General features: G+C 41.8%; 1 protein-coding gene across 4 annotated transcripts in view; it reads left to right on the plus strand.

The window, feature by feature from the left end:
• The window catches only part of DOCK1 (dedicator of cytokinesis 1), a 555,400-nt gene that overhangs the window by 207,233 nt on the left and 332,108 nt on the right, over positions 1 to 16,059 (plus strand). For all 4 annotated transcript variants that reach the window (XM_005566736.4, XM_005566737.4, XM_074003072.1 and 1 more), the window contains exon 25: positions 3,567 to 3,673. In XM_005566736.4, the coding sequence (XP_005566793.1) occupies positions 3,567 to 3,673 (107 nt within the window). The remainder of the gene's footprint in view (positions 1 to 3,566; positions 3,674 to 16,059) is intronic.

The following is a 16,059-nucleotide window of genomic DNA, read 5'->3' on the forward strand; positions in this document are numbered from 1 at the left end:
AGTGTCCTGCAGGGAAACATTTATTTTCTGCTCCCGGGGCACTAACAGTGCTGGCCATTAGCTTAGCAGGCCCTACATGAGAAAAGGAGAAACACACGGGCTCATGGGCAGCGTCTGCCCACCTGGCACGCTGTAGAGTCTTCTCCTTGGCACATGCTTCTCCAAGAGTGGGCCCCGAAATGGCAGCTCCAGTAGCACTTGGCAACTTGTTAGAGAAAGCCAAACTTTGGCTTCCTCCCTAGACCTTTTGAATTAGAAACTGCACAGTGGGGCCTGGTCATTTGGTTTTAACAACCCTCCTCCCCACGCAGGTGCTTCCAGGGCTTTCTCATATTTGAGCATTTGAGCAGCTCAGGTCTTGACAAACTGCGAGGAAAGTGGAGAAAGCTGCAGCTGGTGTTGGCTGTGGCCATGCTCTAGGCCTGTCTCATGGTGCACACAGATCAGCTCCTCACCCGCGAAGGGGTATCGTTGTTGCTGTCAGTTTGTGCTTGAGCCAGGCCTATCCTCTTTGTACACACAAATTAGCCCCTCACCAATGGAGAGCCAGGCCTGTTCTCATTGTACACACAAATTAGCCCCTCACCAATGGAGGGCCAGGCCTGTCCTCATTGTACACACAAATTAGCCCCTCACTGATGGAGAGCCGGGCCTGTCCTCATTGTACACACAAATTAGCCCCTCAAGGGGTATCATCGAAGCTCACAGTTTGTGGTTGAGCCATGTGCTTGGAGATCCTAGGAGGACCTGCTTGGCCAGGGCCGGTGCAGGCGGCTGCTGGCCTGTCTGCGATTTGTGCATCCCTGTGTTCCTCCTCAATGCCTGTTACACTGATTTTTTTTTTTTATTATTATACTTTAAGTTCTAGGGTACATATGCACAATGTGCAAGTTTATTACATATGTATACATGTGCCATGTTGGTGTGCTGCACCCATTAACTCGTCATTTACATTAGGTATATCTCCTAATGCTCTCTCTCCCCCTACCTCCCCCCACCACAATAGGACCCAGTGTGTGATGTTTCCCTTCCTGTGTCCAAGTGATCTCATTGTTCAGTTCCCACCTATGAGTGAGAACATGCGGTATTTGGTTTTCTGTTCTTGCGATAGTTTGCTGAGAATGATGGTTTCCAGCTGCATCCATGTCCCTACAAAGGACACGAACTCATCCTCAATTTTTAAAAATGACTTTGAAAATCACATACATACATGTTTCTATTTAGAAAATTGGCTCATGTTTTAATAAACAGAAGAGATGAGAGAAGAGGATAACTCAAACTTAAGTCCACTACCCAAAAGAATCAGAAAGTGCTGGATCCCTTTCATACACACATACACACACACCTAAAAACGTCACCATTCTTGGTTTGGCGTGGTGACTCATACCTGTAATCCCAGCACTTTGGGAGGCCGAGGCGGGCAGATCACGAATGAGGTCAGGAATTCAAGACCAACCTGGCCAGCATGATGAAACTCTTGTCTTTATTAAGATACGAAAAATTAGCTGGGCATGATGGCACGTGCCTATAATCCCAGCTACTCAGGAGGCTGAGGCAGGAGAATTGCTTGAACCCGGGAGGCAGAAGTTACAGTGAGCCAGGATCGCACCATTGCACTCCAGCCTGGGCGACAGGGCATGACTGTCTCCAAAAAAAAAAAAAAAAAGTCACCATTCTTTGTGATCAGCTCCTGCACTTAAGATATCTTCCTCTCCCATGCCATGACGGCATCTTCTGTATCATCATTAATAACTTTCATGCTGATTCCGTCCCATGCTGGCCCATCTTTAAGCAGCAGTAATAGACGTGGCATCTATTATGTGCTTTCACCAGGTAAAATAGGCTTTGCACAAAGCACTTGTATGAGCCCATTAATCTTTACAACAATGGTATGACATAGGTTCTATTGTTAGCCTAATTTTATCCTCAATAACTTGTCCGTGATAATTCAGCTGGTAAATGGCAGTGGTTCAAGGCCAACCCGGGCTTTTTGATTACAAAGAACAGGCCTCTAGCTACTGTGCTACCTGATGGCTGTTGAGTTGTATTGAAGTTTTAAAAATATATATATATTATAAAATGCCGGGATAGAGTTTCCTGTAGCTTAATTGTAGTTTCTGCTCCTATTTTATATCACTAGGATAAAAAGAGAAACGGCATTACTTCGTATTGCATTTTCTTACAGAATTTTCAGTAGATTTTATCTAGTTGCCCCCCCCCCCCCCCCCCCCCCCCCCGGAAGGTGAAACCAACATTCTACCAGCATATGTTGGTGTCGGTTTTCCCAAACATTGCTGATACTGGGAATTCTCATTGTATAGAACCGTGCCATTATGACTGGGAAACCATATCTGCCCACTTTAATTTGTGTTTATATAGTTACTAACAAGAGCTCTTCTACAATTTCTTCATAGGTCTGTTAGCCTTTCGTAAAAGGGCATATATATATATATGCATTTATTATTATACTTTAAGTTCTAGGGTACATGTGCACAACGTGCAGGTTTGTTACATATGTATACATGTGCCATGTTGGTGTGCTGCACCCATTAACTCGTTATTTACATTAGATATATCTCCTAATGCTATCCCTCCCTCCTCCCCCCTCCCCACAATAGGCCCCGGTGTGTGATGTTCCCCTTCCTGTGTCCAAATGTAAAAGTATATTTAAAAAAAAATTGAGATATTATTTACAAACTATAAAGTTACCTGTTGTAGACGGTTCAGTTCAGTGGTTTTTAGTGTATTTATGAAGATGTGCAACGATCACCAGGGTCCAATTTTAGAACATTTTTATAACCCCGGCAAGATCCCAGTGTCCATTTCTGGTTGTTTTTCCTTCCTAGCCAGTCCCGGGTAACCCCTAATCTATTTTCTGTATCTACACATTTGTCTTTTCTGGCCTTTTTATAGAGCTGGAATCATACAACTTGTGGCCTCTGTACTGGCTTCTTGTACTTAGCATAACGTTTTCAAGATTTCTCCATGTTTTCGCATCAGTGCTTCCTTCTTTTTGTACACGAATTGTGTGGATAGACTGCATTTTGTTCATCCATTCATCAGCTGATGGACTTCTGGATTGTTTTTACTTTTTGAGTGTAATGAACAATGCCACTTGGATTCATGGACAAATTGTTGTGTGGATCTATGTTTTCATTTTTTTTGGGTGGGGTGAGTGGTATATGCCTGGAAGTGGAATTGCTGAGCCATATGGTGACTGTGTTTAACATTTGGAGGAAATGCCACACTGTTTTCCAAAGTGGCTGCACTGTGTTACCTTCCCACCAGCTTGGTGTGACTGTTTTCATTTCCTTATGTCTTTACCAACACTTGTTATTGTCTGTCTTTTGGATTATAGGCATGTTAGTGGTTGTGAAGTGAAAACGAACACTTTCAAAACATCATTTCCTGGAATGAGTTATTGACCCCATAGTGCATGAGTGGCCGTGTTGAACATACTGGTGACATTAATGACCATGTGATGACCTTATATCTCAGTATTGTAACGGCATTGGATCCTTTTGCTGTGTGTCTCAAAATTATTTCCTTTGTGTTTTTCCTCACAGCAAAATGTTTACTGAATTCATCCTCAATGTTCCCATGGGCTTGCTGACCATCCAGAAACTTTACTGCCTGATCGAAATCGTCCACAGTGACCTCTTCACACAGCATGGTGAGTGGAACCCCAAGAATTATTCACTTGTCCTGTTATTTATTTTCTGAAGACATTGACCCTCTGAATTGCCTCCTCTTGACAAAAGGAGTGGAGGTTGCAACCAATTAAAACTGCTGTATTACAAGACAGGAAGATTTAGCCCTTACAAGAGAAGGGTAATTGACATGTAGTGCAGGTGATAGATCATTGAGAAATGAAGGCAAAAGCTCCTAGTTTGTAATTTAGGTATACACCAAAGTCCTAGGGTAATCAGCATACATTGTAGCCTTTAAGATATGTGATTGTCTGTCCCGGGGAGGCAATCACTTCGCTCCATTGTGATGATTGCAAGGAAAAGAATTCAAGTTTTCTTTAAATCTGAAAGTAATGGTTTTATCTTATTCTGAACTTTGCATTCTTTGACAGCATTTCTTCAAATCCTACTCAAAGTAATAAGAATTTTAATGATTCTTCAACTCATTTATCCTGCAGAACACCTTATATTTCCCCATGTTATCTCCTTGCCCTTTTTGTTAATCATTTTCTTTCTATTTGGCAGATGGAATTAGTATTTTACCCTTGTCAAGCAGTTTTATTGAAAGCTTAAAACCTCTGCATAATTCCACAAACTTCCTCATTTATTGGAGGCAGACGTGAAGTCTGTTGAGTGACATTCTGACTGAGACGCCTGGATTCATTTGATTCCTTTTTTCACCGGCGTTTGGCTGCTCCATTCATTTTCTATTGTCCTCATTCTTGGTGGTGTTTTCAGTTCCCCTGTGCTTTCACGGATCCCAGACTCGAGATGTCCCTGTTAAGTTACTGGCTGGGTTTGGAACGCACTCTGTGCATGGCTTGGTCCTTTGTGCCTTCTGGGATGTGAATTTTAATCGTCTTTCTTGGCTAAACCTTACAAAATGCACCAGAGTGTACACTTATTGCGAAGGCCAATATTGAAAGCAAATGTTGACTTCATTTAGGTGGGAGTGTTCTTCTCTAGAAAAAAACACATCAAACCAAGACGTGGGGGGCATGTAGACCTCTCTCTGAGTCAGAAGCCATTTCTTACTGTCATAAAAGAAAGTCAGTTCTCACCATTGTCTGGGACTCAAAGCACATGACTCTCCATTCAGCCATTATTCCTGACTGTCCATGTTTCAGTTTCTCACTGGAGACTGAATTGCCCACTCACCAGGTGTCTTACAAAACTTGGGGACTCTAGGGGACTTAAGGAAAGGCTGATGATAGAGGTGATGACCAGGGACCCTGCTTCAGGATTTCCTCCTACAGTGAATAAGCTTTATAACACAGCAAGTAAAATCCCCTGAAAATTTTATGTCTGGTTCTTATTAGGTGAGTTACTGGTGCCCTATCTCCTAACCATTCAATGCCAAGACACAGAAAGAGACATACTGTCACCAGCACTACCATCATCAGTATCTTCATCAAATTAACAGCTGTCAATAAGTGTCAGCTGTCCATGGAGAGCAATTGTCAGTAAATTGTTCATGAATTGTGCTTGATTTTTCTTGAGTGTTGATTTAACAAAGATCTTCTTCAGGATATATTTACATATATTTAAAAATTTCTATTGCAAAACTTTGTTCTGTATGTTACTTAGTTTCTTTGAATAAGAATGTAAACCATAAAAGATTCAATTAGATTTTTTTTTTTTTCCATTTGAGATGTAGTCTCGCACTGATGCCCAGGCTAGAGTGCAATGGCATGATCTTGGCTCACTGCAAGCTCCGCCTCCCGGGTTCAAATGATTCTGCTGCCTCAGCCTCCTGAGTAGCTGGGATTATAGGCATCCGCCACCATGCCTAGCTAATTTCTGTAGTTTTAGTAGTGATGAGGTTTCACCATATTGGTCAGGCTGGTCTCAAGCTCCCGACCTCAAGTGATCCACCCACCTCAGCTTCCCAAAGTGCTGGGAATACAGGTGTGAGCCACCGAGCCTGACCCCAGATATTTTTTCTCTATTAAAGCTTGCTCATTTGTTTTAGCTCATAGAAAGCTTGAAGGAAACTTACTGTTTATATTCAATGATTTTGTTAGCTTAGGTGTTTGTAATTGTTTCTCCCCCTCTTTCCTACGCTCCATTTGTGTTTCATTCTTGTTCTCTAAGCCTTTTATCTTAGACAGCCTGAGGTCCTCTTTTGAAAGTATGCAGGATATGAATACATACTTAGCTTTGTTTAATATGGAATTACCAGGTGATATAATATTTTGAAGTAATTAACTTACTATCATCTTTTTAAGTATGGAGTTAGGATTTTGATCTTAGTATAAGCAAGTTGTATCCAGCATAGTAAATGAGATTGTATGAACTATATGAATCCCAAATTATTGTGGGCTAAATGAACCAAAATTAGCCTGAAGCTTCATGTCTTACAAGCAGCTCCAGAATTGCCCCATCAGTAGAAGTTGTCTAAGCCATAATTGGCAGCTTAAATGTACTTCTAAATGCTTCGTGGTTGCCTAGAAGCATTTCAGAATGCTTTGGCCAATGTGAAAATGGTCCTATTTACTGCCTTTTGAGTTTTAAGTGTTTTTCTTAAAACAACCTCAGTTTTTCTCATCCGCAAGCTCTCTGCTTGTTCAAAGCAGCCAACGGACATCTTAATCTCCTGGTCAAGAAAGATTTATCACCAGAAATCTTCCAGTTGGTCCATACTTACAAAAGATGTCATAACTTTTGCAAAATATTCTGTGCTACCCTTGGTATGAGAATTTAAAGCCAAGCCGTTTTCTGATGAGACATGTTGGATCTGATTTTCATGCTTTTTTTTTTTCTGTTTCTTGTTAATTTGTACAAATGTCGTTGTTTTTGTCCTGTTTCCTGATCCCAGTGGAATCAGTCAAATGAACTCGCCTTGTGTTCAGATTTCTAGAACTTAGTATAACTGGATTTAGCTGCATATGCCACTGAATGCACTTGCCCTTAGTAAAGATCCTCTGGAGGATGTGGTCAGAATGCGTCACTGTGTGTGTCCTCCGGGTTCCTTCGTGGGGGCTCCCTGGGTGAAGTGGGATTCCCAAGTCTTTGCTTCTTAGCTTGTGTGTTGCCTTACTCACTAAAAGAGGCCCACTGGTTGCTTTGCACTAAAACCTTTCTTTTTATCTCCCTCTGATATAATGACAAGTGGATCTGTTTGCAAGAGGCTGGCAGTGAATTCTGAAGCTGGTGTTGTTCCTCTGCAGAAAAGCCTTTCGTTGCCAGGTCTAGGTCCCAGCAGGCCAGGCCTTACAGTGCCTTGGTTGTTTCTGGCCTTGTTTTCCCTATTTCTCTCTCTTGGAGAACATGGAAACTGTAGATGCATCCAGCTGAGTTTGTTGGGCTTCACAGGAGACACATCTTTGGGCTTGTCAAAGCAAGATAGCTGTGTGTGATCCAGCCCGTGTGGGACTGGCCTGAATGAGGACACCAGGGCTGTGTCACTGCAGCCATTTGCTCACAGAAGAAAGTTCAGCTTTCCTCTGCCCTTCTGTTCTATCCAGGCCCTCAAGGATTAGATGATGGTCACCCACACTCTGCAGGGTGGATGTGCTTAACTCAGTCTGCCAATCCCAATGCTAATCTCTGCTGGAAACATCCTTACAGACACACTCAGAAATAATGTTCAGCCAGCCCTCTGGGCATCCATGGTGCAGTCATTTGGCATTTAAAATTAACCATCACTGAGTATTTCTTCCAAGAGGACCCTGCTTAAAATACCCCCCTACATGCTGCCTCATGGCTCCTCATGGCATGCTCCCCATGTAGAATCATTGTATTTCTTACTTGCTTGTTTGTGGGCCTTCCATAGGATGAGAGCTTTCCAAGCTGGGCCTTGTTCATCTAGATTTTGCTCTTCTGCTGGTACCTAGTGCATGCCTGGCCTCAGCATGCCTGCAGTGGATATTTATTGAATGAATGAAATGCTTAGGGGTATTCCTAACCAGGAGGCAGTACAGAGAAAGCAGCAGGACTGGCTATACACATGTGTAGTTGACTTGATTGAAGGGAGGTGAAGGTTTGGGTTCATATGGGGAAATTGGCAGTCTTTCCTTGTCTTGGCTTTGAATGAATTGATCATAGGGGAGAAAGGAGAGGTCTTAGGGGAGGAGTGACATCAGGAGAAAAGGGAGAGGGAGAAAAGTGAGAGACTTGAGGTGTGAAGAGTCTTCTCTGAGCGTTTTATAAAATCGAGATGCTCTTTTATTTTCATTTGATCTAATCCTCTGTTTTCTGGAAATAGGAGGGGGGTGGAGTTCAGATCTATGCATTCAAGATACCTTTTTGCTAAAACTATGGAAAATTTCAAATATAAAGAAGAAAGAAGAGCATAAGGCAGTATACTCATCACTCAGCTCTACAAATTATCAACTCATGATCCATCTTTTTTTTTTTTTTTTTTTTTTTTTGAGATGGAGTCTCGCTCTGTTGCCAGGCTGGAGTGCAGTGACGCGAACTCAGCTCACTGCAACCTTTAGTTCCCGGGTTCAAGCGATTCTCCTGCCTCAGCCTCCTTAGTAGCTGGGACTACAGGCACATACCACTACATCCAGTTAATTTTTGTATTTTTAGTAGAGACGAGATTTCACCATGTTGGCCAGGATGGTCTTGATCTCTTGACCTTGTGATCCACCCTCCTCGGCCTCCCAAAGTGCTGGGATTACAGGCTTGAGTCACCACGCCCAGCCGATCCATCTTTTTTATCTATATGCCCACCCCCCAGATATTTTGAGGCAAATCTCTGCCATCACAGCATTCCTTTTGTGTCGTTTTAAATGTATGGTGGTAATATAGAGGGCACAACAGTGTTCCTAAGAAGAGGCTGTGCAGAGGAGCTGGTCCCCATGCTGGTGAGGCATCCACCTTGGATGTTCCCACCCCTGCCCCTCTGCCGAGGTGGAGGGCCTGTAACACGTTAGCATGCTGTGCATGAGAGTCAGTGAATGGGCAGTGTGCGTGAGAGTCAATGGGCTGTGATGGCTTTAAGCTTTGTCTCACCATGTGACTTGACTACTTGAAAACTGGTTAATAGATTGTGTGCTTCACCAAAAGATGACTCTTGCATATAATCTGTGGTGTGGAGTGAGCAGATTTTCAAAGCAAGATAGATACAAAGAGAAGGAAAGGTCAAAGCTTCATCATTTGTGCATTTGTAGCTTTGTGTCCACGTGATTATATTGGTGCTCATATAGCTGACAAAAACTGTGAGAATTAAAGCTTAAATCGTATAGAAATGAAACGTTTTCGTGTAATTAAACACTGGAACACTGACGTTTAGGATTTATGCTCACAAAAATGTGTAGCATTAATGTTACAGAAATTGAAATAAAATGAAGCAACCTGAGCTAACATTACCTTTTAAGTTAGTAAAGAGCATTGGCCATACTTGTAAGAAGCCTTTGACTGGAGGTGAGAGTCCTCCTGGAACATGTTCTCTCACCCTGTGGCCCCTTTCTGAATCTGACACTGGCCCCCTTCTGAACCTGACAGCTTTGGGAAGCTTGTTTCAATGAACACTGGGTCACTTCTTTGCCTTTCAAGATGTAATTTTTCCGTATTCCCGTTTCTATAGTGGCCAAAGCAATGGACAGGTTTTCTTTGGAGCTTACTGTGTCCTTATCATTTTGTCCTCACTCAGTTTGTTTTGGATGGGAGTGTGAGATTTTGAGAGTAAAGTTTAGCGGTAAGATTACCCCTTTTTAGTCTTGCAGATAGTTGAATACTCTAGATAGGCTGCTTTTCTGTAAGTCTGCGATTCTTTGGTACCCTGTGTAGTTTTCTGATTTGCCTGTTGGTTATTTTCCTGGTGGTTGGACTCTGGCAGTGAGTAGGAATGGGAAAGAGGCCATTCGCTCATACCTTGGCCCTCCTGGGGCTCCTCCCTTCACTATAGCGAACAGGCTCCTTGTAGACAGTGTTCATGAGTCTTTTCAAACTTCATTTGCTTCCATTTTTGAGCAATACAGAGCTTCTTGAAAGTGTAGGCCTGGTGAGTTTAAATGATTTTCCTTATTATTTTCAAGGTGAATGATGCTTGTAGTTATCAAGCAAAATAAAATTCTCCTTTTTAATGGTGGAAACATTAGTTACAGCAGCCCTTTGAAATCTGAGGGCAAAGTCCCAGACACCTATTGGGACTAGCTATTAGGAAATATCGAAGTCAGATTTCTACACTATTATCATTGTGATTTGATCCATGATAGAAATTTATATCTCAAAAAATTACCCCATTAGTCAACTTATTATGCCTTAAATTATAGAAAAGCTGCATGTTTAAAACAAACCCATAATATACCTTCTTAATGTTTTTTGATAAAAGCATTTTTGATAAAAAAAACAAAATAAAATATCTTGAGCTTTGCTGTTGTGGAAAATAGAAGTATATTTTGCTATATCGAAAGGGATCTTAAACCCGGAGCTACTCTGCAGTAGTTTTGTTAACTTGGTAGATGTTGTGCAGAAGGAACAATTGGGGTTGGGGTCAATTTTGCCACAGTCACTTAATGTACCACTCATATAGCATTCTGCAGTACTTTAATTAGATAGTTGAGCTGATGACTTCTAATGAACGGTACCAGCTGTGAATCCCGAAGACTGATTCTTTTAAATAATGGTGGAATGTAAACATCATTTTCTCTTCTGTTTTTTTCATGCCTTGATAAAACTTTTTATCTGTAGTACTGCACCTTTTTCATCCCTCATTCTGTATATCATTATCTTTCATTATATATGTTTTTGAAAAGACCATTTGTTAAAACACTGCAGGATTTTAGAAATGACTTATTGAATGTAGGAGGGTGAACTCAATTTCAGGTTTTTTTAATTGTATCCATTTCAATTCCATCATAATTCATTGAATGTCTGCCGTGTGCTCGGGACCATTGGTTAGCTAGTTTGCTTCCTTTGAGAGTCTTCAGTCATCTACTTAAAAATGTAGAATTGAAAAAGAGTGATTATCTCAGTGCTCAGATAAGGACACCAGAGTTCAGCAAGAAGCCTGGCAGGGAGCTGTCCACCGCCATGGTGCTGATCGAGGAGGTGGCTTCTTACAAATCCATCAGCCCACTCTTTTCTTAAACTGTTTCACACCCACCATATGAGTAATGCATTTTGAAAACGGAGTTTACTTCAAATGCCATATGGAACAAGACAAAATACAAACAAGTGAATAAATAAACATACAAATAAATTAAATGTATAAAGTATACGGCATTGTGCTCATATGTTAATGGAGTTTTAATAGTTTTTCTCTTCTTTCTGTGTGGGGACTTTTATCTGTGATCAAATTGGTGGTGCCAACAGTTCTTTATGGTGGAGCTGGTGTAAACTTTATCATTGTCTGTTGAGTTCTGCTGTCACTTCTGGGTGGGCTTCTGTCCCTGTTGCTGGATGTTGAAAGCAAGAAGAACAATCTGAGAAGAGACTGTGTCAGTTGTCCTGTATTTAGTCATGTGCACACTGGGCACCAGAAAAGCAAGTCCCTGAGTCCCCTTACTCCATGATTTCTTCTAGATCCTGGGAGCTGGTTTCTGTAACTGCATAATATGTTGTCTACAGTAACTAGCCTGGGACAGTGGGAAGAACCCCAGGTCAGCCTGCAGACTTCTAGGTTCTGCTTCAGGACCTCCATCTTTTCTTGGGCGTAGACTCCTCCCTGGGTGCACAGTCCTTTCCCTAAGAGGAACTACAGCACAATATAGGGTTTTAACATATGTATTTTATTGTCAGAGCAACCAGGAGGGGAGTTTGTACAGGACCACATGGGCCAAGACCTATATTTTTTGCTACCGTTATTCTCCTGGTTTAAAAAATACCCACCATTCCACAGTGCTGTATATTCTCTCTTGGTTTTCTCATCTTCCACATGGTGAGATCCTGCCTGCAGACTGACAGCCCTGTAAATTCTTTCTGAACTTAACACAAGCCACATCCTTGATGTACTCCCATCCACCTAGAGAATAGACTTCCTGCCTGACCAGTTCTTCCCACACGGTGTTCTCTGGCATTTTTCTTGCATCTTGCTGATTTTTTCATCTACTAATGAATGGGACTCATTTGTGATTTTTCTCCATTGGCTCTTCTTTCATTTCTTCTGACAGCTTGTTACTAGCAGAGTCATGGAAGTTTAATCTTTAGTTTTCCAAAGTAAAAGATACAAAATATCTGCTCCCTCACTGCCTTCCTTTAAAGGATGGCTCGCTTTTTTTACAAAGCCTTGTGCCAATGTCCAGAAAACATATCTTTGACAAATTTCTTTTTTCTATTGTTCAACAGTCCACGTGCTACTGTGCCACCTCCTTCCAATTTCCAACACCCTTTTGCTTGCTCTGTCACCTTTTCATTTCAAATTCCATGATACTGAACACCTCAAGGGTGAATTGCAGATTACCACATTTCTGACATTTTCAGCCCTCTGCCCAGTGGCCCTGTTCCAATCAGAACACTTAAAAGGTACTGCCCGGCATCTTGGAATAGAAACACTGCACAGGCCATTTGTGTTTACTCCATTTTACAGACTAGGAAACTAATGCGCAGAAAGGAAAAGTAAAAGTGACTTACCAAGGGTAACTCGATGTTCATTTATTCTCTGGTACTGCTAACTTTCATGACTTGTTAGGTTAAAATGATTCTTGAAAAATTTGCTTTGCATCTGTTATGTAAAAATGCCTGAATCATACAGGTTTACACACATGTGTTCCTGCACGGATCCTTTACCCTGCGGAGCTCCAGCTGAGGAATCAGACATCTAATAATTCGGACTCTGATGGTGCATAGGGGTGCAATCCTGAAGGTTCCTTCACTCAGCTCCCAGTTCCCACATCTGTGAAATGTGGAGCTAAGTAGTTGGCTCTGTGATTCCTTACAGTGTCGGCACCGTCTTCTGTATTTCTGTTGTTTGAAGACTTGAATGGAGGGAGAAAAGCACCTGGACGTGTTGAAACATGTGGGTCCAGGATTCTTAGATGGTTGGAAAATAAGACAATTGACTATACAAGATGAATACCAAACACCCCCCCATGTATATGGTTCTTACTGTTTAATTCTCATGAAAAGTGTTATTCTGGATCTCAGTTCTATGTCACACTCACAGGGTTATTAAATGCACTTTATGGATCATTTATTTAATGTGACTAAACTAAAAATTAAGAAGTACATTACTCAGTGTTCATAAAAATGAATGTTTTAAATGGACAAATTCATTCTTGTATTTGCATCTTGCTTTAATGTAGAACTGTAATGGGGTTATGGTTGGATATTCTGCTTGGACATTTATAAGCTGATAATGCTTGTTGAATACCTTTTATAAAGATTAATATTTTTTACTCTGTCCCCATTACCAGAGCATTAATCATCCTGGCTTCGGCCCTTGCAACTGAGGATGAACAGATGTTGAATTATTGCCATCTGTAATCATTGTAGATCACACTGGGGAAGGGCCGTGAAAGGGTGACTGGTGTGATCCTCACAGCCGATTTGCATGGAGCCTGGGCCCACCTGGCTACCTTTATAGCTCTGAGCGTGGCAGAGGAAACCAGGACAGCTGTGCTAGCTGATTCTAGCTTCCTCGTAGGTCACCATAGCCTTAGTCAGCACTGACAAGCACTGGCATTGCTGGAGTCATGTATGTGTGATGGGGTGTCTGATAGGAGAGAGCTGTGGCCGTGACTCTGCTTACAATAAATGCCAGTTCATAACAATCAGAAGTCACATACAAGGTCTTTAACATCTGCTTACTAGCATACTCTGAGACTGTGCTGTCCAGCAGAAATAGAATGTGAGCCATGTATGTAATTAAAAATATTCTAGTTGCCACATTTTAAAAAATGAGGCAATTGATGAAATTAATTTTAACAATGTATTTTGTCTAAAACATTACTGCAACATGAATTCTCTCTAAATATTATTAATGATACATATTTTACGTTCTTTTTTTCATATGAAGTCTCTGAAATCCAGTATTTTATACCTGTACAGCACATCTCAGTTTGGATGTGAAATTTTCACCAGACACTTGATCTTTATTTTCATCATTGAATATAATTTACCTTTGAAAAATGAGATTCACATACCCCAATTGTTTCAAACATTGATTTCTAATAAGTAAATCCAGTAGCACTTTTTACATTTAAGTTTATATTAACTACAATTAAATAATGTTAAAAATTCCATTCCTCCATGGCACTAATTAGATTTCACATGTTCAGAGGTTTCTGGACTGGATATCACAGTTCTGAGGTATTAGTTTTCTTTTGTGTCCTTTTAGTTGAACAGGCTGACTTTGTATAATACTATTCCTTCTGTTACCACCATTTGTTGTAGGCTCATATTTGCTAAATACACGCATTGTATCATTTAGTTCTCACGGTCAATCTGGGAGATGACCAACAGCATCCCCATTTTGCACAAAAGAAGAATTAAGACCTAGAGAGTTTCAGTAACTTTAAGTAACTTGCCCAAGATACAAAGCAAAGAGCCAGCAGGGGGGATTGCACTATTTCTTCATATGTGTGAGTAAACTGATTAAAAGGCTTTCCCCAAATCTCGTAAAGTGACCCAGGTTCCTGGACTTCTGGTCGAGTATTTGTTCCAGAGTTTTCAAAAGATGATGTGTTTTTCTTTAAAATATAAGATCCCGCGTTCCTTTTTTTTTTTTTTCCTCCTGGTGGATTATTTGTTGGCTTCCCAGGCCATCTGCTTTGGAACTAATGGGACTATCAGTGCCAAACCCGTGGAAATGACATTTCGTCCATGGGAAGAGTGTTCAGGACATTTAAGTGTGAAGTCCATAGGAAGACGGGAGATTCTGCTTCCTTGACTGCCAGAGACAGCTGTTCATGCTTTAAAATAGGTCATTGTAGGGTGCGTGTGTGTGTGTGTGTGTGTCTATCTGTTCCTTTGTCTGTCTTTGTAGTGTACGTTCCTCAGTGCTCTTGATTTGCTATCTTAAGATAAAATTCTAGAGTCTTACTGTTACTTAAAACGTGTACTCCCACCACTTCTTGAAAAAACCTACTATCTGTAGACAGAAATACAAAATAAGAGAAGCCCCTTAAAACATGAGTTTTTTTTTTGTTTTGTTTTGGTTTTTTTTTTTTTTTTTTTTTTTGAGACGGAGTCTCGCTCTGTCGCCCAGGCTGGAGTGCAGTGGCCGGATCTCAGCTCACTGCAAGCTCCGCCTCCCGGGTTCACGCCATTCTCCTGCCTTAGCCTCTTGAGTAGCTGGGACTACAGACGCCCGCTGCCTCGCCCGGCTAGTTTTTTGTATTTTTTAGTAGAGACGGGGTTTCACCGTGTTAGCCAGGATGGTCTCGATCTCCTGACCTCGTGATCCACCCGTCTTGGCCTCCCAAAGTGCTGGGATTACAGGCTTGAGCCACCGCGCCCGGCAAACATGAGGTTTTAAGAAATTTATGTTTTCACTTTTAGGGAAGGCAGCTGAGTGGCTACTGTACTGGATAGCACAGCTGTATGGCTTTCGTTTTCTTTGTATCTTTTTAGTTGAAAAGGCTGACTTTGTATAATGACATTTGTATTATTGCTATTAACAGCTACCATTTATTGAGGGTTGGGAGCAGCAGACCTGCTTTTAACTGCAGACTTTAGTTTGATACCACATGCATGTAATTGCAAGTTAATCCCAGACACACACTCATACTACCACTGTCATCAGGCCTTGGTTTATGTGCTTGGATATGCCATTTAAGGAAAATAAGAAGGCTTCTGCTTTTATGGAGATTGCATCCCAGTAAGGAGGAACAGATAATTAAAGCAATCAGTATTTCAGATGTTCCGATAACGGGGCATTGGAGGCCTGCCTGTACCTGGGTCCACCAGGGGCTGTGCTGAGGCCTGCAGATCACAGGTCACCAGGGAGGTGCACTCCTTGGCTTTGCTGCCTTTGGCTTCGGTCCTCCCAGCCTCTCTGAGTGGCTCTGGCGAGTTGACTTTCTTTGGGGTCTGGAATGGGTTGCTGTGGACCAGGTGACAGAAGGTACTGTAAGGTGCCACAGCCTGTGTGACCCTCTGCCTGGAGGCCTGGTTGAAATCCCTGGCATGGGCAGAGTGACCTTTGGCCTTTAGGGAAAGCCTGGTTGCCAGCCTCAGTGACCTGGTTCTGTTTTGGGGTCAGGGGCATAGTTTCCTGACGCTGATGGTGCTGGGGGAGACCTCTCACTGAGGCATGTTGGATGACTTTTTACAAAGTCCCTCAAGCGTCATCTCATTTTGTCCCAACAGTTAAAGTAGACATAGCCCCACCTCCCGCCTTGATCTTGACTGGCCATGGATGGCTGGGTCATGAAGGCTGAGGTGCAGTTGGATTCTCATCTATCAGGATGATTATAACAATTTTTTTAAAAAATCTTCTTGGGGGCTTAGTGAATGAAATGTCTTTATATGGGACAAA

Source organism: Macaca fascicularis, chromosome 9 (genome assembly GCF_037993035.2).
Source record: "Macaca fascicularis isolate 582-1 chromosome 9, T2T-MFA8v1.1".
NCBI lineage: Eukaryota > Metazoa > Chordata > Mammalia > Primates > Cercopithecidae > Macaca > Macaca fascicularis.